The 25,653-nt window shown below is 29.4% G+C and overlaps 1 protein-coding gene across 1 annotated transcript in view; it reads left to right on the top strand.

The window, feature by feature from the left end:
- LOC129988726 (synaptogenesis protein syg-2-like) overlaps positions 1–25,653 on the top strand; it is a 168,266-nt gene that overhangs the window by 133,079 nt on the left and 9,534 nt on the right. The window contains exons 4-7 of the mRNA XM_056096994.1: positions 5,260–5,393; positions 12,777–12,984; positions 19,500–19,633; positions 20,925–21,159. Coding sequence (XP_055952969.1) covers positions 5,260–5,393; positions 12,777–12,984; positions 19,500–19,633; positions 20,925–21,159 — 711 coding nt within the window. The remainder of the gene's footprint in view (positions 1–5,259; positions 5,394–12,776; positions 12,985–19,499; positions 19,634–20,924; positions 21,160–25,653) is intronic.

The following is a 25,653-nucleotide window of genomic DNA, read 5'->3' as shown; positions in this document are numbered from 1 at the left end:
GCTTTCGCAAAATCCAACATAAATAAGAATTCTGATAACTGGAATAAGGTTATATTTGCTGATGAGAGTAAATTTAATATATTTGGTTCTGACGGTAGAATCTTGGTATGGAGAAAACCCAGGGAAGAATTTCACAAACAGAACTTGGTGCCAACAGTAAAACATGGTGGAGGAGGAGTTATGGTATGGGGGTGTATGTCGTCCGCTGGAGTTGATAATCTTGTTTTTATTGACAGTATAATGGATCAGTACAAGTATATTGACATTTTAAAGCAAAATTTGAAATCTTCAGCACGAAAATTGAACCTTCTTAACGATTTTAAATTCTACCAGAACAATGACCCCAAGCACACTGCTTTGAACGTTAGACCCTGGCTGCTGTATAACTGTCCTGAAATAATAAAAACACCACCACAATCTCCAGACTTAACTCCAGTAGAGAATATTTGGCAAGAATTGGATTCAAGAATTCGCAAACACACCATTTCTTCAAAACAACAATTAAAATCGGTGCTTCAAGAATAATGGGGTAAAATCACTCCAGAAATCACAAAAAAATTAGTCGAATCCATCCCAAGAAGATTAAATCGTGTTTTAAAAGTAAAAGAAAATCCAACAAAATATTAAAACCTTTTAAAAAGAAAAAATTTTGGATAAATATTTGATGGAAAAGTAAGTGTCCCATCACGTATGTGAGTTATTTTTTGCTCCTTCTAAACAATTTTATTTTTATTTAATTAATATTTTAATATTTTGATAAAATGTATGTTATGTAATAATTGTTACTAACTTTAAATATGAAACACACCCAAAAAAGTTTTGTACATGTTTATTTATTTATTTTATGACAGTTTCCTTTTGTAAAGCACAAGTGTCCCATCACTTTTGTGAGACACTGTACCTTTGTCTAAAGGTTTAGAAATCAGCTTTTAAGTCCTAAAACAGTGGACATTATGCGTTTCGGAAAATTAAAAACAGAAACTTTAAAAATACTTTTAAATGTCCTTTAAATTGCCATCATTATCTTCAAAAAGTTCTTCTTTTAAAAAAATGCTTTCTAATCATTTATTTCCATTTTTATTTCGCGAACTATCCTCACATACCAAAAGTAATTTTCGTCTTTAAACTAACCTTTAAAAGGAACACACTTCTTCACTATGTTTCATGAAATGTCAGGAATTTTCAGATAAGAAAACAAACTTTCCGATACAGCCAAAAATAATCTCCATGACTGTTCTGTTCCACATTATTTTTCTGCTTCTTCAAAAATAAATTCAAAATCAGCTTGATTTTCGTGATGTCAAACGACAGAAAATAAATAACTAAAATAAAAATCGTCTGCGAGGTTAAGTTTCGTAAGCCGTTTTTGCAAGTGGAATGAATTTTATTCGTATTTCCAAGTATTGGTACCAAGTAACGGTTTTTGCTTTTTTTTTGTCCCAAAATCGATTCTCATTTTACAGAATTTTCTAAGTCTGAAAAAAAAGATAAAATATAGGAAATAAGCATTCCTAGAACGGGATTTGAATATGTTGTGAAATGAATACAAATTTTCAGAAAAATGAAAATGAATAGGATAAAAGTTTCAGGAAAATATTACTTTATTTCTTTTCCTTGCGTGTAAATTTATTCATGAAGAATTTTACACGCTAACTTTGCTTATTTTTACTCATAAAAATTGATTATGTGAATGATTACAGAATGCATAAAACATACCGCAGTGGAGTTTTTTTCCTTGTTGTTATTTTAAATAAAAGTCATAATTATAGTTTTACCAAGACATCTATATTCTGGATAGATGAACATATTTTCATCCAAAAATTTTCTGATTCATTGTATTGTCAAAATATTTTTTGTTCTAATTCATTATGCTGCCAAAATTTTCTTCGTCTCTGATTCTAAAAACAAAAGATGCTAGGCATCACGAAATATTCATTATAATTCTATTTAAGACTTGCATCCATGTAAATAAAAATATTTATTACTGAAATTTCATAATTAAAAGCTTTTAAGTTTAAAAGCTCTTTAGTAATAGGTTTCGTAGTAGCTCAATTTTAAACATTACTGTTAAATAACTTTTATTGCTTCAATATATTACTAATTTAACTTATTAAATGAAAGAAAGCCTACAAATCAATAATAGAGAATTGATTTGATTTTTTATTTTCAAATTTATTTTAATTTTTATTCTAAAATTAATTAGTTATTCAAAAATTAAAATATTGAAACTGGGGGAAAATTCATAAAAAGAAATGGAATATCAAAAGCATTTCAACTCAACTCTTTTAATATCTTTGTCATAGAAAGTTTGAAAACGATTGTAATTAGAGAATTAAATATCATATATGGAGTTTACAAATCTTATGATGATTACAGTTTTAATTTTATTAATTATTGATGTACATAGAAAGAAAAAAACTTTTATTTAATTAATATTACTTAGGAACATTTTCTTGTTTCTCCAAGTTTTGCTGATAAATTAAAAAAACTTGGAAAATGCGGAGACATTTATAAGAAAATATAAAAATTGGATGAAACAAAAAAAAATTTAAATTGTTATATTTAAGAAAATGAAAAGATGTCCAAGTAGTAAGGACAAAATATTATTAGGAGAAGAAAAGGGGGCGAATTCATAGGATTGATTTTGCGCAATATTTCTGGAATTTTTTTCTATTCTTACTGACTTTATTGAATCTCCCAACCTCTTTTTTTCAGAAAGTGTCCTAATTAAAACTTTAATGCTTAAAAAATGAAAAAAAAAATTGTAAGGCATGTTAAAATAAATAAAACACAATTTTTGTCACAGAAAAAATTTATTGAATCATTTTGATAAATAAAATAGTCAATGGGATGGATAAAACACTGCACTTTTTTTAAATCTGAGAGTCAAACTATTCATTCTACACTCATTTAATTTTCCGTATAGATTTTACACTGTTCGAGAGCGATATTGGCAAAGAATTTATGACAATATCTGCCAAACTCCCAGCTTCGTACAAATATGAAGTAGCAAATAAATTTAATGTTATGTGATCTTTAGAGGTTAGAAGTGGAAATTAATCTTCCACTGACTTCTCAATTAATTCCACACGTCAATTTTTTTAATGAACTGAAACAAGACACTCTTCTCTTTCTCTCTCTCTCTCTCTCTGTCTGTCTGTCTATCTATCTATCTATCTCTATCTATCTATCTATCTAACGCTATCTCTATATCTATTTATCTCTATCTATCTATATAACTATCTACCCATCTCTCACTCTATCTATCTACTTCTCTTTGTGTGTGTGTGACATAGGAACCAGATAAAATAGTGCCATTGAACGAGTTTTGAGTCCATACAAAATTATTGATATTATCAATTTAAAAATAAAACTGTGATAAATAATTTAATATTTATCTCCTTGTAGTAGTTCGTAAGTAAGTATTCACATTGCAGTAAATTCTCCTTGTAGTAGCTCGAGATGAGGTCTTTTCTTTAAGTTACATACTGACGAATCTTGGTTCATAAGATCTTGGTGAAATTTGGTCCGAAATTGAAGTATTTTATCCAATCACTTGACCAAAATAGCTTTCATATGAAGAAAATCGAATGTAAATTTATGGGCACTTATAACCCAATTGCTTGTGTATCAATGACCAAAAAATGGTACTGTGCCTTGCCTATAGCATTCCCAATTCTTTTTCTTGTTAAATTTCCCACATGAATCAGAATAACAAAATTTCAATTTTGAAAATGTTAATGATTAAATTTCTACAATTTCTTTTAAAGCCCTGTATTATAAGATGGGATTCATTTGTATTTTGTCAACAATTTTAACTTTTTCATGCATCTTGTATGTAAAAAAAAAATATTGAAAACGTCAAAAAAATTTAATGCGGTGATTTTCCTGAACCTTCAAGGTATGGACTTCGCTGGGTGAGAAAACAATTTTTTTATTATGTATAAACCTTTTGATCTATATATGAACGCTGTAATTCCAAATCGGTAGTAGCTAAATAAATGAAATTTGGTATGTGGTCTTAATAAGGAATTGTAAATTGTATCATATTCGGTCAACGGTAGTTTTACATGTTTGTTTGTCCTCATGCATAATAGCTTAAAAATATAACGAGACGTATGAATGAAATCTGGCATATTATTTTATCATTACAATTTCATATCTATGTCAAATTTTTTACCCAACCAGCCAACGATGAAAGGTCCAAAACGAAATGCATTCTAAAATAGCTTCGCTATAATATGAGCAAAACTCACTGTATCACGTAAATGTGCAAGAAAATCCTAAATCATTGCCGAGCATTTTTTTTCAAACATTCTTTAGTTTAATAAAAATTGCCTTTGGCAATCAATTGGTTTTCCAGGAATATTGATTACATTTCATTTAAATTCAATCTCTCATGTATAATGTAATATCCATGATTCTATCAATGGAGGAGGAATATGCTTATAGAAGTCAATACTATCGTGACATTAAAAATTTAAACGTCTATGTCATCTGTCTCAAATTACAAGTTGTCTTTTATTGTAATTTAATTTCACTTTCTAATTCTTCATGTAAACAACAGTTCAGATAACTAATAGAATCTTTATTCCTTATTTTTCAACAGCAGAAGAAAGGCAAACGATTAAATATGAGATGGAACAATGAAAATAGTTTGAATTCCATCGCAACAATGAAGTATATTATTAAAAAGTATGCTAAAAAATAAAAAATTATCGAAATTTGTGGAAAAAAATTCACAGTAATACAACTGCCATCATTAAAAAACAATTCTTTAAATTTTAAAATGATGCCAAAATTAAATTATATAACAAATCATGATGGCAAAACTTCAAAATTTTACTTAACTTTGAATTTCTTGGTAATCTAGTTTAAATTTAAGAGAAAAATCCCCTTGGGGCGCACTTCTCAACGTTTAAAGTATATCTTACGGAATTTGGTAGTTCTAGATCTATTCATATATCCATTTGAGCTCCAGTACACACTTTCTTCTTTATTACTTGAAGATATGACTTTCTAAGACAGATTAACCACTACGCCCTCTAATAAAAACTTAAGTTGTTTTTACAATGATAAAACATTAATCGAACTCTCTACCGACATATGAAGTTCTAACACCAACAAAAAACAGAACTTTCAGCACGGACAAATACATTTACAAACATCTCCTTTTACAAGTGATATTCATATTTTTATTATTTGTACAAATAAAACAATTATATCTTTCTAATCTTTTGCTCCTTTTGCATTTTTCAGTGAATCCGAGTTCAAAGCCTGTTATACTGGGAACCAAGCCTTACTATGCGCCTGGAGATATAGTTAATGTGACCTGCGTCTCTGCCCCTTCCAGGCCAGCTGCCATCTTGAAATGGTGGATCAATGGAGAAGAAGTAAGTTTTTCGGCATCCGCCAGCTTTACAACCTTTAAATAATCTAGGTTAGAATGAAAAATGAAAACAATTCAGTAGAACTAAATACAAAGTCATCTGAAGAAAAACCACTTAAATTTAAGCAGAATTTTAAAACAAATTGTAATGAAGTTGAATATATCGAGGCTTTATAATAGGTAATCCAATAAACATTGCATTGTAAAAAAACTACCATAAAATGTAGTGTATTAATGTTAAAATATTTTTTAATGTTTAACAAAAGGTAAATAAAAATATCGTTATTTATAAGCATAATAAATTATATTAAAAATACGTAGATTCAAAATTTCAATTATAGATATTCTTTGAATCCATATAAACGAATTTATAAAACTCCCTTTCAAAGATTTCTGAATCCAAGGAAAACTTTTTTGCAATGAGTTGGACTTTTATTAAGATATTGTAACAGAAATTTATCTAAAAGGTGAAGGATATAAGAGATCCCATAAGCTCAATAACTGATTATTCTGATACTTCATTCCACAAGAAAATACGAATTCTCAACAGGTTTTCATCAGAAAAACGCAGCACTTGCAGCGTTGCAATTAATTAACTAATATGCAAACAACAAATCTTTAATTAAATAACAGCTACACCACAGTAGTGCTCGTAATACGATAACAATCCAAAGAGAGAATTCAGTTGACTGATCTTCTTTAGCCTCTCCTGTTTATATAGTTTTTCGGACAGAACATGGAATTTTTTAGAAAAGTCTCCAGATATCGGTTTCTAACAGAGATAGGACCAAAATTCTTCTATTTTCCAGAAATTCCATTTTTGTCACCAAATTCGTCGCTCAATGGTCACCAAGTTTATCCCTAAGGTAGAAGGGGTTGACTTTGAATCGATAAAAAATATTTGTAAATCTATCTTCTTTACTATGAAACTAATCGTTCAAAAAAACAATATTACAGATATATAACAATATGATTTCGGTGCTTTATTGCTTCATTAAAAATAAATCCAATTGAGGAAAACTTTCTGCGCATTTCAATTGACAGAAGAAATTTTTTATATATATTATGAAGTGTTTTTGAATCACTTCAAAATTCTTCTATTTTTCCGAACTTCTATTTTTGTCATTAAATTAGTCACTTACTGGTCACCAAGTTTGTCACTAAGGCAGAAGGGGTTGACTTTGAATCCATTAAAAATATTTGTAAATCTTTCTTCTTTACTATAAAATTAATAATGCAAGGAAGCAATATTACAGATACATAACAATAGGATTTCGGTGCTTGACTAGAGCTTTGTTCATTAAAAATAATTCCAATTAAGGAAAACTTTCTACGTATTTCATATGACTTATGAGACTTTTAATATTATGAATTGATTTAATGGAACCAATCGCTAATTTAAAATAAACATTATTTACCGAAATGGTTGAATTAAATAGAAATTTAAAGACATAAATGATCCTTTAGGTTTTAGAACACTTTTTATTTAAAAGTATTAGACCTACAAATACACTTCATATATCAATATCAAGTATTTTTACCGTTTCATGGAAGATACATGGATAGTAAATATATCCACTACATCCATATCCTGCACTAGATGAATTGAAAGAATGCATTTTTCTACTGTTTTGAAAGGCATTGAAGGTATTAATGAAGTATTGTTATTGATCGAAGAAGCAAGACATCTATGAAAAGAAATCAGTTTTCTCCCCCTCAATGATAAAAATTATTTTCAAATTTAAAATTAATTACTTTTAAATTTAAAACATAATTTTTTTAGTATATCAGTTTTATTTTCGAATTATTTTTTTTCTCGTCTACAGAATTTTTAAAAATATTTTTGAGCATATTTTGCAACCATACTTTTCATTGTTGCACTAACTGCGCTCGTGCAGATGCGCATTCCGGTGATATTAAAATATTTTCTATGTACTTGTTATAGACAACCTAAAATTAAAAATAAATTTTTAAATAAAGCAAAGTTCGACGAAAACGGCCGAAAATATTAACATGCTACTATGTGTCTAGTACTTCTGTGATAAGCGAATCTTCCTTCATTAAAAAAAATTATACATGAATAATCTCTTGTTACGAATCTGTAATGTTGCTTCCCAGCATGATTAGTTCGATCACTGGAAAGACAGTAATCACAAACTTGATGACCATTTGGCGACAAAATAGATAATACTGGAATCTTCAAGAATTTTGATGATAAAGCCAATACGAATCGACATATGCCTGATTTTACCAGAACCTTCTCTGTGCGCCTCCCGGGAATTATAAAGACCGGCAGTCTCAAGCCGCAGACAGTCGTGAAACGTGTCGTATATTGAGTCATGGAAAAAAACGGCGGAATAGTTGGATCAGTCCGGCGAAGTGCACGCGTTGTGTGGAACTCAAGCGTTTGCTGAATTGAGCTGTGTGCCGAGTCCTGGTGTTTATTGAAGAAGCAGCATCGAGCCGTGTGAGGAGTAGCCAGTCGTGTAGTAGTGTGTCGTCAATTGGATACAGTTGAGAATTGCAGGCATTTGGAGAGACCGTAGAGAGTAGCTACGTAAATTGCCTCCTTCTGCTGAATTCTGTCTGGCCACTTTGTGTGCTGTGGTGGTTATTACTACCGATTACAACTTGTGGGCTACTTTTTGTTGTAGTGTGCTGCTGTGTGTTACCTGTGTTTGTCACGGCTATATATTTATTGTCTGCACATTCTTGTCTTCGTGTTAATAAAACTCGTCGTCCGTTACTAAAGGATTGTTCATTTCATCGACCAACAAATCGGAAGGATCCCCGGAATTTCCGTACCTCATAGTTTTATTTATATTTCAAAATAAATTTTACATTAATCACAAAACTTAGGACACTTTTAAATTATTTTGCAAAGTTATGCTCTATTTTTGTATAAAGGTTCATAACTTAAAAATAAATCTTATTTTTTTAACAAAAAATTATGTTTTGACATCATTTATTAAACCGTTACTTAAACCGTAAAGTTATTTAAGACAAGTAAGCTGTAATAAAGAAAAACTCGATTAAAAAAATATTTTCTTTTAAATAAAGCTATTACATTTTTGAAATAAATAACATGCTAAAATGTTTCGCTTCTGCAGCTCTCTGTTTTTATTAACACGTCTGGAAATGAATTATTTATGAATTTCTGCTGAATGAAACTGTGTTTAGACGCCATTTTTATTTATTCATTTAATCCTGTTTATAATGATTCGCATTTAATTTGAAGATTTTTTAAAGTGGAGAATAGATTGAAAATATGAATGTAGATTTACAATAGAAAAAAAAAGAAATATTTAAATCTTCTTGGGAAAAAACTAATTTTAATTTACAATTTAAAAACATTTTTAAATATTTATAATTCTCAGTGAATGAGAAACATATTTAGAAACAAATTTTCTTTTCAAATAAATCGTTTGCTTTTTTATTTGTATATTAGTATAACAAAATGAGTTATATCCAAAAAAATTGTCTTAAAATTACACCTTCTTTAATAATATCGAATATATTCTCTGAATGATATTTTGAATAATTTAAATGAAAAATACCATAAATTATTTAAATAATGAAATGGAAATTAACATAATCAGCAATAAAAATTAATTTACGACTCATGAACATAATACATATATTTAAAATTACTTTTTCACAATTCAATTACACATGAAAGTTTTTTGGACTATACTTACTCAAATGAATCTGGAAAATTAATTTATTATAAGAAAACAAAGATTATACCAATGTATCCATTATCATTAATTTGAATCAAAAGTTAAATCATTTTATTTTAGAAATAAATTAAATTCAATCTTTTTTTCTATTTGTCAACATTAATCCCGAGAACATTTATTAAATAAACATTTTGTATTTACATCGAACTTTCGTCTTGAAACATAACAAAATCAACTCTGCTCAACTTTAAAGTGGAAACTACTGAAGAAAGTTAATGTTTGTCTTACTTTGAGATTTGGCATTAAAAGATTACTTTATGTCTGAACTTTGATATTTCAGCACTTAAGAATTCTCATTAAATAAATTTTACTTTTACTTAAGTTTATTATATTTTTAATTCTTGATCTTTAAAGGAGTCTAGAAAATGTTTTATTCAATCGCATACAAGACATTTGAAAACTATTTTATGTTCTTGAAATATTAATTAAAATTTTCTTAGGCGTATTTCTTAACTCCTCCTTATTTTCTAGAACAATCTATATAGTTAAAGCTTGGTGTTTATTGGTATATTCTTTCATACAAATCTGCAATTTTTGATCAATCTTGATGGAATTTGTAATGTTTCTTCAAGACTAGAGGACGGTCACTTATGCTCTGCGATCCTGTTGTGCGGGGTAAATCGTCTGTAGGTGGGTTTTTTTCTTTGTTGTTGTTTTTTAATCAACCCAGGACCGCAGGGACGATTATCTTTGGGAGGAGGGGGGAAGCTATTACTTATATCAAGAGAAAAAAAGACAATTTTAATTAATTTTTTTAGTATTTCTAGGATGAAAGAGAAGCTGCAGAGACAATAATTAAACTTTCCCAAAAAATAGATAGCTTTAAATGCCAAAAGATAAAAATATAAAGGTCAATTAACTATTATCGTTATTGACAGTTTTATTATTGTTTATTACACTCAATTAACTATTCCCTTTATTGACAATTTTATTATAGTTTATTATAATCAAATAATTATTATCCTTATTGCCAATGTTATTATAATTTATTATAATCAATTAACTATTATCTCTATTGACATTTTTTTATTTTGCGCTCAGTATTTAATACTGAATACAAAAGATATCTTTCAATTAAACTGTGTGATCATTTCTTTTTTTTAATGCATTTATTATTTTTCACGCCTCTTCTAATAATAAAAGCGATCGTGTATGTGTCTATATGTACATTAGGCAAAAATATGGGGCATTTCCGGAATGTGAAACATAAATGGCTTGGAGTTAGCAGTCGAGTTGACTTCGAGATTTTGAGTGAAGAGCAAGGGCTGTAAGACCCAAGAGAACTGGTCCCTTGCTTCGCGACTTTTAATTGAACTGGGCAATAGAAATTAGCCATTGTTCAAATGTGAATTGTTTTTTGTATGTTTGTTTGTTGTCATTGCTTTTTTTTTTGTAAATCAAAATAATTGTCTATATGACATGAACTCCGCATTGGGAACCGTACAAAAAATTTCATGCAGGTAGTGTAAATAAATTCATTTTGTTGTGAATATAGCATGGATGGAAATAGGTAGGGATGTATCAGTATGTTACGCTGTCAACTATATTCATTCATTCATCAAACAATTCAATCAAGAGCTTTATTGAATGTTAAAATTAGGATTAGGTAGTGGTTTCCTCACAAGTTTCTCATATACTCTAATAAAGATGTTATCCCAAAGAACGCCTTGCATAACACTGGCTGACAATAGTTACGAAATATTAACATCTGGCTTAAGTTTAGCATTTTTGCTGAATCTTTCTTGTCATCCTTGGCGAGGTTTTTGGCGATTAATTCCTGGCATGAGGTTAAAAGCATTGAAATCGAACACGTTTTTCTCAACCGATTGAAACATCAATTTGACACACAACTGCAATTGCCGTCACAAAATCCCATACAAACATTATATTTAAGTCACTGCGTTTTGAATTATCGCTTTCATATGTTTCTGAAAGTACAGACTGACAGGCAGTTAACCCCTCATTGAATATGGCTCAAACTTTGATAGGTGTCTACAAAATATATGTTAAATATGTTTGTCGAATTTTACTCATCTAGCTCTCTGTTCGAATTGTAGTTATCATGTGAACTTTTGTTCGAACAACCTGACAGACAGACTTTATTTGAATGGATTTTGCACAAAATTTGATAGAAATCAACGGAAGTAATGTAAATACTATATAACAAATTTCATCCGTCTAGCTTAAAGCGTTTTTTGAGTTATCTTTGTCAAAGACAAACAGATAAGCAACATTTTCCAAAAATATTTTTTTTTCGAACTCACGGAAGTCTGAAGCGTGGAGATTCGTCAAAATCTTGACTTTGAATTTTTCAACGATCACAATGTTTTTTTTTTTTTATATTACGTATAGGAGAAAGCAAAATTGCTTTATTTGGACAGAAAAAAATTTCCACTGTCAAATTTTTTATTGCTATTATGAACTATAAATTCAATGTATAATTTCACGCCCATTAATTTGTAGTCAACTGATTTTTTTACTCTTATCAGACAACAAGGTAAATTTAAATGAATGCGTCCCATATTAATAGTTTAAAACCAGGAAAATGAACTTGAAAAACATGTTGATCGCTAAAAGCTGCAAGTTTTATACTAAATTCATAATGTTTATATGTGTTGCATAACCAAATAATGTTATTAGCAGCGATAAAAGTACACTAAAATCAACTAAAATTATCTTTTCTAGGGACATTTTGAGACTTTTGGTTTTGATTTTGAAATTTTGATATTTTTGGTCAATAACTATTGTACAAAATAACAATTACTGAATCATTGCAATGCTTAGTTAATTATCCATTCATAGATGACTCTGTTGTTGATTTTCGAAATTTTTAATAATTTATATTTGGTTTTAATCGTTACAGTTTGTACACAAATAAATGTATTTAATAATTCCACTTGGATTAAGGGCAGTGCGCACTTATAAATGTCAATGGATGGACTGAGTTCTTTTATCTTTCATCTTCTGTACAGATTTGTGGAATCAGGTCATTATTTACAAAAAGTCTTGTCAAATTAGGAAATAATCAAAACAAACTAGTTTTTTAAATGCTTTTATTAAACTTTTGAAAAGCAGAAATTAAATTATTTTTAACTCAAATATAAAGGTAAAAGCCAAATTGTAAAAATATGAAACGATGACAAAAAATTTATATGTTTTTAATTTTATTGGATATTTCCAAATTTTTCTTTTTATTATACTAACGTGACTTGATTTCCAATTGTATTGTTTTCAGCGCCTTACAATTTCGAAAACTGGATTTGACCATCATGCTTTTTATTATCAAAATTTTGCTACTTTTATATAATAAACTTTACTACTATTGTCAATGTTTGATATTTTCTGCTTTTTAGTCTTAAATATATTTCGCAGTTCTTCGTCATAAATATCATTGTGTTCATATATTCAATTTTTTTCTCAAAATCATTACTAAATGACAGTTTTCATTTTAAATTCCGAAAGCATTAAAATATTATATCTCACCGAAATCACATAGCCATACAAAATTTCATAATTCTAATACATTAGTGAGTGAACAAAAAAATAGATTACAAAAAAAAAATTTATTATGACACAACTGGTGGTAAATAAAGAATTAAAAACGTTGAATTTTCTATAAACATCTGATAAAATGATTACTCGAACAGGCTCGAACGAAACGGATGCCCTCCATAGAATCCCCGGACGGTCTCTTCATCTCCAAACTCCGGCTGAAGTTCGAGGCCCGTCAGAGCCACTTCTGGGATGGCAAGATGAAGCTGCAATGCGAGGCCATCATTTCTCAGGCCCACACCCTCAGGAGCGAAGAGATAATAATCACCAGCAATGGGGCAACCACTGCAACCGGAGCTTATGGTGAGTTACTTTCATTTTAGAGACTACATTCCTTCTTGCAATCACTTCAATAAATTCGTGAATTGTAAGATTAATTTTTATTTTTTTTATTTTTCATAATTTGGAATATGTTAATCCATTCTCTTGGAAAATATTCTCCATTTAGAGCATTAAGCATATCCTATCTCTATCACCATTGTCCAAAGCATCTTTAGAGGTCCTCAGAAGATAGACAATTCATCTGAAAGCAGAAGATAGAAGAATAGAAGACAGACAATTCACCTAAAGACAGAAGATAGAAGAATAGAAGATAGACAATTCACCTAAAGACAGAAGATAGAAGAAAAGAAGATAGTCAGTTCACCTAAAGACAGAAGAGAGAAGAATAGAAGATAGACAATTCACCTCTCTTAGTTTCGTCTTTACGTTAAATCTTCGTTAAATATTTTACATATTACCTAACTGACGCTTCTACATAATCATTAAAAATTTTCGCAACAAAAAAAAGTCAGATCATATTAAATTCCTCAGAACAGATTTTGCTCAAAATTTGATAGAAATTTGGAAATTTTGGTGTAAAGACTGCATACCAACCATCTAACTCAAATCGTTTTCGAATTATCTTTGTCACAGATAGACAAAAGGAACATTCTCCAAAAATGTGCTTTTCGAAACGCGGAAATTCGTCAAAATCTCGAGTTTGAATTTTTTGACGGTTACAATATTTCCTCTACATTACTTATATTAGAAAATAAAAAATATGTATTTATACAACTGCAAATAGACCGTTTTTTGGCAACCGTTTTGGGTTTCATTCGGGTGGATTTCAATTACATTTTTTAATTGTGACCTAGTTATTTTATGAGGATTAACCTATATGATTCGCATTAAAAGTATCTATAAATTTCAAATTTTAATCTGCATGAAAGTTGTGTTATTATAATAATCTTAAGCTTCTAATTGCAAATTCTTTTCTTTTAAACGGGAAGGGAGATAATATAATTTCACATACAATTTCTTTCTGTTTTTAAAATAGCATGACAAATTACTGCTGAAAATAATGATTTTCAGCAGTAATGAATAAGCTGATGATAATGAAAAATCATAATGACTTTTAATTTTTATTGATTAGAACCTTTTGAATATGTGCTTAAAAATCTCTACAGCAAAAAAAAAGATTACATAGAATCAATTAAAATGATGTCACATTCACATGACAAATGTAATTGTGCATACCATCCGCCAATTGAATTATATACAGTGTCTCACAAAAATGATGGGACACTTGTGCTTTATAAAAGGAAACTGTAATAAAATAAATTAAAAAAACATGTACAACTTCTTTGTGGGTTATTTCATACTTAAATTTAGTAACAATTATTACATAATATACATTTTGTCAAAAGATTAAAATATTAATTTAATAAAAATACAATTGTTTAGAACGGAGCAAAAAATAGCTCACATAAGTCATGGGACACCATTAGATATGCAACAAAAATCGTCTGAAATAAACAATAAAAATATTTTTGGTGGTTTTATTTTTACTCAAAAGCAATTGGCAATAATTTATAAAATCGTCTGCAGTATTTCTCTCCAGTTTGTTTTGGAATTTTTGTGTTTTTTAGCTCTGTGCAGCCATGAATGCTAACCGAAAAGAAACTTCGTCTGAAATTCGAAAATTAGTTATTAATTTGCATATTGAACGTGGAAAATCTATTAGAAAAACTGCTGAAACAGTTAACTTGAGTCATTCAACAGTTTTCAATATCATTAAACGATATAAAAAGAATTATATTATTCAGGATAATAGAAGACCTGACCGACCATCAAAGCTATCCAATGAAATAAAGCGAATTATCATTCGAAATATTAAAAAAAAATCAAAAGAAAGAGTGTTCCTAAAGTTGCTGCTGATTTACAAGCATTATATGGAATAATTGTTAATCATGAGACTATTAGAAGGGAAATTCGATCTGCTGGATATCACGGTAGAGTAGCCAGGAAAAAATTCTTTGTAAGGGAAAAGAATAGAAAATTCAGACTAGATTTCGCAAAATCCAACATAAATAAGAATTCTAATTACTGGAATAAAGTTATATTTGCTGATGAGAGTAAATTTAATATATTTGGTTCTGACGGTAGAATCTTGGTGTGGAGAAAACTCAGGGAAGAATTTCACAAACAGAACTTGGTGCCAACAGTAAAACATGGCAGAGGAGGAGTTATGGTATGGGGGTGTATGTCGTCCGCTGTAGTTGGTAATCTTGTTTTTATTGACACTATAATGGATCAGTACAAGTATATTAACATTTTAAAGCAAAATTTGAAATCTTCAGCACGAAAATTGAACCTTCATAACGTTTTTAAATTCTACCAGGACAATGACCCCAAGCACACTGCTTTGAACGTTAGACTCTGGCTGCTGTATAACTGTCCTGAAATAATAAAAACACCACCACAATCTCCAGACTTAAATCCCGTAGAGAATATTTGGCAAGAATTGGAATCAAGAATTCGCAAACACACCATTTCTTCAAAACAACAATTAAAATCGGTGCTTCAAGAAGAATGGTGTAAAATCACTCCAGAAATCACAAAAAAATTAGTCGAATCCATCCCAAGAAGATTAAATCATGTTTTAAAAGTAAAAGAAAATCCAAAAAAATATTAAAACCTTTTAAAAAGTAAAATTTTTGGATAAATATTTGATGGAAAAGTAAGTGTCCCATCACTTATGTGAGTTATTTTTTGCTCCGTTCTAAATAATTGCATTTTTATTAAATTAATGTTTTAATATTTTGACAAAATGTATGTTATGTAATAATTGTTAAATGTATGTTGTTTAAATATGAAACACACCCAAAAAAATTTTGTACATGTTTATTTATTTATTTTATTACAGTTTCCTTTTGTAAAGCACAAGTGTCCCATCACTTTTGTGAGACACTGTATATATATATATATATATATATATATATATATATATATATATATATATATATATATATATATATATATACACTTCGCATTCTTTTCATTCTTTTTCCAGTAGAAATATTCTCAGTGTATAATAAACTGAAAGTAACGCCATCTACCGCCTAAATTAAAATAATCGTGTCTATCAATTCATTCCATTCTCTTTTTTTATTTTGTTATACTTTGGACTCAAAAATAAAATAAAATTGACAAGTTTGCATATGCATCAAATGTTATACAAAAGTAACAGCGATTATATTGAATCATGGTTTATTTTATTTCTTTCCGTAAACAAAAAAAAAGAAACTAGACCATTTTTACAGCATTCTTTAAACCAACATTAGCAAATTCGGATATCCATTTTTGCTCTTTACGATTTTCATGTTTTTCTTGTTAAAAGCGGTAAAGTTATTTGCATATTGTAAGCTCATTTTCAAATAACATACAGAGTTGAGAAACTCATCATTGAATCGTTACAAATTTGTTTCATTTTAAAGTTTTCTACTGTTACCAGTTAGAATTTTCCTTTAACCGTTATCCGAATAAACAGAAATATATGTGAAATTTTTTCCCTTTTAGCAGTTTGTGATTGATGCTACAAATTTAGGCAGAGAATAGCAACTGTAATGTGATAGTTTGACTCTCTGATTTTCTAATAAATTACCTCTATTAAGCTGTCTAGACGACTTCCAAATTGATGAAAGAAATTACTGTTTCTGAATGTAGTTACCATTCTACTAATGGACAGTTAGTACATTGCTACTTTATTTGAAACCCTACATATTTCGTTACCGAATAGCATCAGTGCAAAAGCATGTTTATTTTATTGCTTTTAAAGAATGAGAACAAATGTTTCCGAATATTACATTTAAATGCTTGAAATTGTTTAATTTTTTTTAAGATAATTAAATAATTTTTATTAGAAAGTTTATTTTTTTCTGTTGGAAATTAACAGAAAAGCTGTATTTTTTCTTTGTAAAAGGTTCTATTTTTTATTAATCATTAAAAATTCTTAAAATGTTACATATATCATTGTCATTTTAATATTTTTAAAACAAATGAAGCAAGAACAAAAAAAAAACAAAAATTTAAAACAAAAAATCGTCTGCGCTTACATTTTAACACATTAAATTTTAATAAGCAAGTAATATACAACTGCTCTGATGTTCTTTTTATTATTTTAATGTTTGCCTTCTAATTTTCAACAATGAAAAAACAGAGGGGAAATCAATACTCTTCTAACAAATCGTAAGTGTTTGATATTTAAAAATAAATAAATTATTTTTAGAATGGATTATATGTTATGTGAGTTTTGCATACTTAAAAATGATTTTCATTCATGAATGAAGAAAAAAACGATCCGATTGCAATAAGACTGGCGGAACAAACTAAACCAACACAAAAAATTACAAATCTCAAAATATAATATCATCTGCACATTATATCTTATGTTAATGCATTAATATCTGATTAATATAAAAAAAATTACTTTTTACGTTTTAGTTTCAAATTTGTTCGTTTCAAAATTCTAAGTTATGGATTTTAAGAAAAAATACTATATGCTTTATTGCTAATTTAAAGTTATTTCCATTTAAATTTTTAAATAATTTTCCTAGACAGATTTTGCACAAAAGATTATGTATACTTTAAAAAAAAACCATTCTTCCATTAAGTTGTCTTATTTTAACATTTTATTTTCTAGTTCTGTTATGTAATTTTCTTTTTGCGAAGATAGTAACTTTCAAATTCTATTTATTTGGAGAAAAATATGAAGAAGGAGCATTAAAGCTTCTTAATTCTTTTAATTCATAGCTATAATTCTAACTTCTGTTCATATTTAAACTTTGGTAATTTAAAAAACATTTTAAGTGAAGATTAGATTTAAAAGATATATTTTAAAACAACTTTTCCAAAAGTATTCTGTATATTTGTGGAGTATAGTTATGAAAAAAAAAATTTATATGCGTAGTTATTTCTGCTTGATGCTATTTTTTTATTTTTCTTGTTTAATTTCTCCTTTAAATGTAAAAATGTTCATTCAAAATTATTCTCTTAATTTTATAAACTAAATTATCGCTATAATGCTTTCTAAAGTTAAGAAAAAAATGATTAGGTACTGAAAAACATTTCTGTTTTGTGTTTTTTATAAAATTCAGGTCAAATTGTATTAACATTATATATCTCCTAACTAAACAATTTAAATTCAATATTTCTTCTATTTGTTCTTTTTATAAAAGTATGATACAAACATCAAAAAATCGTCATTGAATTCCAGAGAATAAATATAGCTTGTCAGTAGGAATATACTCAATATTTATTTTGTTTAGCAATGATAATAAAAAGAATTCCTCCTTTAAAATGTTGCATTCTCTGTAAATATCGATGCATTTACGTCACTCTTAATTACAGAAACATAATTTCCTTTGCGTTTTATTACTTTTGGATCCTTTATCAATTATGAAATATACAAAGAGAAAGAATTCTCGTTTATGAAATATACAAAGAGAAAGAATGATAATCGATTTTTTTAAAAATCGAACTCTAGATTTCGATGAATTTTCTCGTTTTAGACCTCCCTGTGTCGAAAAACCAATTTTTAGAATTATGTTTGTGAACTGATAACCAAAAATGCTTTGAGCTAGATAGATTAAATTTGATAAATGGCCTTTAAATTAAACTTGTAGATTTTTATCATATTTTGAACAAAATCCATTTACAGGAAGTCTGGTTATCTGGATAACAATACTATAACTTCAAAATGTAAAGAACTAGATGGATAGAATTTAATACACAGATAAGCACTTTAAGCATAGATACATATCAAATTTTAAACCAAAATCTGGAAAGGATTATGCATGAGTCTTTTCTTTTTCTTGCAACTCAAAAACGCAGATCAATGAAATTGATACATAGTTTTTGTGTTTAAAGTGCAAATTCTTACGAAGTTTTGAAGTTAATCTATCAAATATTGACTGTCTGCTTGTCTACACTTTCGCGTGCACATAAGCGCTTTTACTCAAAACTCATTTGCTTAGTAAAGCAAATAATATTTGATTTATAATTGTGGCACCTAAAGTATAAATCGTTATTAAATTTTGAATGAAATTCGACAAATGGTTGACCATTTGCCAATCTGTACTTTTTCAACGAAAGAACTCATGTGAATGAATAATGGGATGTAATCTTGTGATTACAATTGTGGTTTTGTATCAAATTTTGGCTTTAGTTGCTTTGAAAAAAGTCAGTGTTCAAAATAATCCTCAATTTACTTTACTATACTATGAAGGACGAAATTCTTAAGTGAGGTGCACTGGAAATAAAACTCTGAGTACTCATATTTTTCATGATTTTGCCAAGATACAGACCAAATTTTATGCAGAAGTATTAAACTTTCATTACTGAGTAAACAAGAAAATTTTCAGGAGACCACCTCTGCTGGAATTCTTTGTTCCAAATAGCATGAACATTTTTGGAATCCAGTTTACTAAACATGTTACTCAAGAATTATTTTTAATGAATTTTCTCCATAAATTAAGGCTAAATTTTGCCTCTTCCAGATCAACAAAAAGATGGACCTACAATAGATGGTGGAAAACATGTATATAGCGTAGGAGACTTAGTAGATATAAACTGTACGGCGGCCAAATCTCAACCACCTGCCGAGTTGCACTGGTACATAAATGACAAAGAGGTAACTTTTCTTTTTTTACTTTTGATTGGATAATTAATTATTAATTCTTTTCAAGGGATTTGACCAAGCATCACTCTTGCATAGAATTATCAAATTTTCTTTTTTTACTTTTGATTGAATGATTAATTAATAGCAAGGATTAATTATTGTATTTGCCCAAGTACCACTCAAGCATCGTAGTGTCATATTATTAAATTTATTAACTAAAATAAAAAATTATTCACAAAAGTTATAATTTGTTATGAAGAATATGCTAATCTCTGAAGATCTTAAATGCTAACTGAAAATCAAAATAGCTACTTAACTCCGAAATAAATTATTGCTCTCTAATAAGAGACAGAACGCAACTCAAAAAAAATAATAATAATTAAAATTTAAAAAATGAAATCTGCTAAATTTTAAGTTATGAAGTGAGAACATTATTTTTTTAAGTCACATGGTATTAATCCGACAGAAAAAACATCATGTTCTCACATGATTCATATCTCGCGATCACCACCATTTAGAAAAGCAATGGTTTTTGACCATCTCAAAATCAAACCAGTTCTAAAATATTTTTCTCCAGAACAGAATTTTTTTTTTCATGAAAAACCAGTTTAAACTAGTTTTAACAATCACGTGACTATCAGAGTACGCATGCGTCAATATTTTAAAGAAGCTGGGCGCTTTTTTTTCCCCATCTCAAAACTGTTCGAGCTCCAAATGTCTACCTCAAGACCTTTTTTTTTTTTTTTTTTTTTTTTTTTTTGTGAAATTTTTGTTTTTCACTTTTTTTGTGAAAAATGATCGCGTGACTTGTATTGTGCAATATATATATATACACATATCATTATCATTTTCTTCTCTGAACTTTTTCTGGCGATAACTCCTTACGACTCTGCACTTTATTGGCCATACAGGAGAATCGGATACACGGCGAACCAAGTTGTAACTTTTTGTTAGCGATAAGTTGCCAAATGTAACGACCATCTTCATCATTTTTAATTACCCTAAAAGCAAAAAATTGATACCTCAAAAGTGATTTTCTGCCCATGTATTTTGTGGCTTCAACAACCCAAAATCAAAACAAAATCCTGTTCTCACATGATAATAATTAATTAAAATAGAAAAATAAAAAAATAAATAAACTTATAAATTAAAGAACAAGTAAAAGTGAATTGTCATTTCTTTACTGCAACCTGAAACAAATCTAGAAATTTCATTACTGGAATATAGAAGATTTCAAAAACAATTCATCATCATTATTTTTGTTGTTGTTTGCTTTTTACCGGTTTGATCTCCCTTTCTTCAGGTCCGATCCGAGTACCTGGTTCCTAGGAAACCCATCGTGTACCAGAATGGCGAGGAATCTCCGGTTCTCGGATTGCGGTTCGTCGTGAAACAGCGGCACTTCCAGAAGCAGGAGATGAGGCTTCGATGCACGGCAACGCTGTCTGAAGTGAAGAGAATGACCAGCGAACCCCTGGAGGCTATTCTGTCCGAGCAACAAAAGTCGGATCTCCACGTGGACCTTAACATAAGCTCAGGTACACAGGCTTGTACTGCAACTTTGTAAAGTATAAAACCACAATATAGCAGAAAAAAGATATCTTTCCCGATTCCAGTATTTAACAGAGCTTATATAAAGAGACATCTGGTAGCAAAAATATAACACAGCAAAACTTCTAATACAAGAAAGCTAAATACAAATACTATTGCGAATTAAATAAACAATTTAAATTTATGTGAGCAGTAAAAAGAACTGATTCATTTTTTAAAAAGGGTGTCCGGAAATCAAAGCAAGATTTTAATTCGCCACCATTTGTGTTCGCAACCCTATTTAAAAAAACCGTTTGATAGCTGATAGTCCAGTGTTAGTAAAAATGGACGCTACACGAGAGAACAACGTGTTAACGCAAAATTTAAATTAAATAAAAAAACGGCTTTTTTCTTTAATTTATTACAGTTTTATTGAATCGTAAAGTACACAGGAAAGGGCTATGCAAAGAATAAGACTTGGGGCAAATAGCCACCATGGCTTTGTTGGCACATACACACTCTTTTGTCGAAATTTTCGATGAAAATTTTCCATTGATGTAGCTGAATTTCCTCCTTCAATGCACGCGGGCTTTTAGGCTTGTTATCATAGACATTTAACTTAAAATAACCCCATAAAAAGAAATCCAATGGTATTAAATCCCACGATCTAGGGGGACAATAGCCAAATTTTCGAACTGTGGCAGCCAGACTTTCATTACATTTAAAATATTGTTTAACAATGAAAACACGTTGTTCTATCGAGTAACACTCCATTTTTACTAACCATGAACATCAACTGCCAAATGGTTTTTAATAGGATTGCCAATACTTTACTGTACGAATGGTGGCAAATTCAAATCTTGAGTTAATTTTGGAATATTCCTTAGAATAATAGGTTTGTTTCAAAACTCCAACATAAAGATCATAGTAGATCAGGAGGAGCGGTCACCCGTAAATTTTTCTTAAATAATCTCTAATAAAGGTATTATTCTCCCTTTTCCTATCCCATAAAAATGGTGGAAATTGAGCAATGCCCTTGAATATGGGAACGCTCAATTTTCAGCTTTTTTTTTATATCAGAGTCCCGCTCAAGAGCATTTTATACTGTATTATCTAATCAAGAAACCCGCTAACGTATTTCGGACACCTATTTCCTAAGACCGATCTGATCAAAATGTGATGAGAAATTATAATTTTAATTACAAGATGACTTACCAAATTTCATTTATTTAACCTTTTGCATTTTTTAATTATCACGCTTACATGAAATACGTGATAATTCAGACTGTTAACTCTAAACAGAATCTGTTGTTGTTTCTAATGGCACTTGTCATAGACAAGCCCACTGACTTTAGAAGTCAGTGATTTTAAGCCAACGGCGCGTCTCTTGTTTTTTCGGTAGCGCCATTTAGGACCAAGAGTACGAGTTAGCTACGCACACGTCCCAACTCTTTTTACGGGGCGGATTTCATTCACTCATCCACAGATCGTAATTTAGACCTGAGTCAGAGAACGACCACCCCTGATCCAGTACCCCCAGTGGTATTACTATCAACATGGTGGACTTTGTGACCACGACAGATTTATACGTTCGCCAGCCACCACACACGGAGAGTCTTCGGCCGGTGGGGTTCGAACTCGCTACCCAAGGGACGCGAATCAAACGCCCTACCAATCAGGCTATCCCAGCCCCTAATAGAGTTTGATTTGACCATTAGGTGTTAAAAATGAGTAACAAATTTTATCCATCTAGATCTTTACATTTTGCAGTGGTTTTGTTCATTTACAGTCAAACTGGCAACTTCCTGTGAATAGTTTTCGTTCAGATTTTGAATTTGAACCTAAAAATTAGGTGCAAATGCTATGGTTAATATTATTAATTGGTTACTTTTAATAATAATTGATAAAAGTGATTAATCCATTTATCAAGTTAACTTGTTCCGGCGTCCTGGCCTAGGGGTATAGTGTCTTCCCCGTGATCTAGGCGTCCCGGGTTCGGGCATGGTTATTCTCTACTCTGTGTTCTATCTGTGAGGTGCGTGAATGAGCCGCCCCCCTGTGAAAAGAGGTTGTGCAAGCGTGTGTGCCTGTTTCTTCTTGATATGAGCTAAAAGTCAGACTTTTGCCCTCGGGTGCTCAGGGGTCTTTACCCTCAAAAGCTACTGTGCAAAAAAACGTGGCTTAAAATAGTCACACGACAAAAAAAAACTAACTAGTTATTATATTACTAACCACTGTTGTTATTAATAATAACTGATTAATCAAATTCATCTTATCATAAAGACCCCATACCAAATTTCATATATCTAGCTCAAAGCGGGTTTATTTATGAAATTCACGGTCAGACATAACTCCAAAAACATGGTTTTCGGATGCAAGGAAGTCTGAAACGTAAAAAAGTTTCAAAATTTTGAGTTGATTTTTAAATGATTACAGTAGTTTCTCCTTGTAAACTTTGTGTATTAGAAAGCAAAAATAAAGTGTTTTTCATCCACACACTTAGCATCTCATCTTTATCGTCATTTCTCCAATTTCGAAAATATCTTGTCCATTATGACTATTTTCAAAACTAATCCAAAATGAAAGTCATGAATCATTGATCTCTGTCAAGAGAGATATTCCTTTCATATGAGAAAATAACTGTTCGCACTCATAAATATTATAACACACAAAAAAAATCATTTATTGAATATTATATCGAGAATTATATCGTCATAATCTCACATAATGGTATTTTGCATTTCCATTTTGCTGATATCTTTCTTATAAATATAGAAAATATCTTGTTCACAATGACAAATTGCAAAATTAATGTCAATAATCACTGAACTCACAGAAGAAATATCCTTTCATGTGTGAAAATAACTACTCACACTCATAAGTATTATCACACAATTAATGTTAATAATCGCTGATCTGACAGGAGAAATATCCTTTAATAAATTAAAATAATTACTCGCACTGTATTATTATACACATTAAAAAAAATATTACATGCCATTTATCGAATATTGCGTCAAGAATTATCTTGTTATAATCTCACATAATAAGAATGATCATCTCTCCTCTGCTGATTATCTTAAATTACTTAGAGGGTATCTTGCTTACATTGACTATTTTCAAAATTAATCTAAAGTGAATGTCAGTAATCGTTGATCTGACAAGAGACATCTCATTTCAAATTATAATTCGCAACAATAAATAATCCCAGGCATAAAAATAATACCACTGGCCAATTATCGAAAGCAGGAAGATACAAAGTTAAGTGAATCCCCCCCCCCAAGTTTTCGTTCTCTTGTCATAGGCAATCGAAAAAACGTCGAAACTACATTATTTTGCTTTGATCTGATCACTTAAATTACTTTTTTCCGTAAGGTTACTTCGAGCCAAAGAGATTCCTTGCCTTCACAGTTTTCGAACAAAGAATTTCTGAAGATTTAATTAGACTTTCTTTGATGATATCACTTTCGGTAAAAGATTTAGAATGTTTTAACTATCAACTCCGCCAAGACATAGTTTGCGTGCAGGAATTTTAAAAATTAAGGTACTAAAGTTCTGTTAAAAATTTTGTTGAGCAACTTGTTTGCTGGACAACGATAATATTCGCTCTGGGCTGTCAGTGTGAGATTTAAAAGAATAAAAATTATCTTTTATGAAATAGTAAAATTGCCAAATGAATTTGATCTCCATATTTTGATAAATTTCCAAATTTTAGATTTTTCTGGGTTAAAAAAATTAAATTATTTTTGAATTCATCCTTTTCTGTAAAAGTAATGGTTTAAACAAACTAGATTGCGATATATGTTCTCTTCACAAAAATCTTAAATTTGCATAAAATATTGGTAACGATACATCAAAAAATGATATGTAAAAAATGAGTCAAAAATATTGAATTTATTTTTTAAATTTAATATAATATTAATACAAATTTAAACAGTTTTCTGGTTTTAATAAAATTAAAAATAGTTTTTAAAACTGAATTACTTAATTAAAAATAGTTTTTGTTTTTAACAAACTTAAAAGTTGATTTCTTTTAATTTGATTATTTTTACCTTTTATTCTCTAACTAATTATTAACTATTCTAAATATTACCGATTTCTAAAATCGATTTTTTCACAAATTCACGATTAAATAACGGCGCTGATATGGATTCAAGATACAAATAAGTTAATCGATTCATTGTGTGTATGGTAGTACAATGAATATTTCAGTTTAATAATGAAAGTGTTTATTTACAGTAACTGTTATTAAGCACGAAATACTGTTATTATATTATTCTAAAACTGACGAAAGAAAGGTAAGGACAAAAGAGAGGTTTTATCCGCTCTATTTAATATAGCAGCTTTAGAATCAAAATTTAGAAGTCGAAGAGGCGTAATTATTAGAACAAGATATTAACGTATTAACGTGTGCGTAATAACAGCAAGTAGAAACTCGTAGAATAAAGATCTATTTAGTGAAAAAGGTAGAAAATGAACGTTGAATTCCAACATTTATCAAA

The sequence above is a fragment of the Argiope bruennichi genome, chromosome 10 (assembly GCF_947563725.1).
Source record: "Argiope bruennichi chromosome 10, qqArgBrue1.1, whole genome shotgun sequence".
NCBI classification, from domain to species: domain Eukaryota; kingdom Metazoa; phylum Arthropoda; class Arachnida; order Araneae; family Araneidae; genus Argiope; species Argiope bruennichi.
The sequence above is the reverse complement of the archived record's forward strand: the minus strand, read 5'-3'. Positions and strand labels throughout refer to the sequence as shown.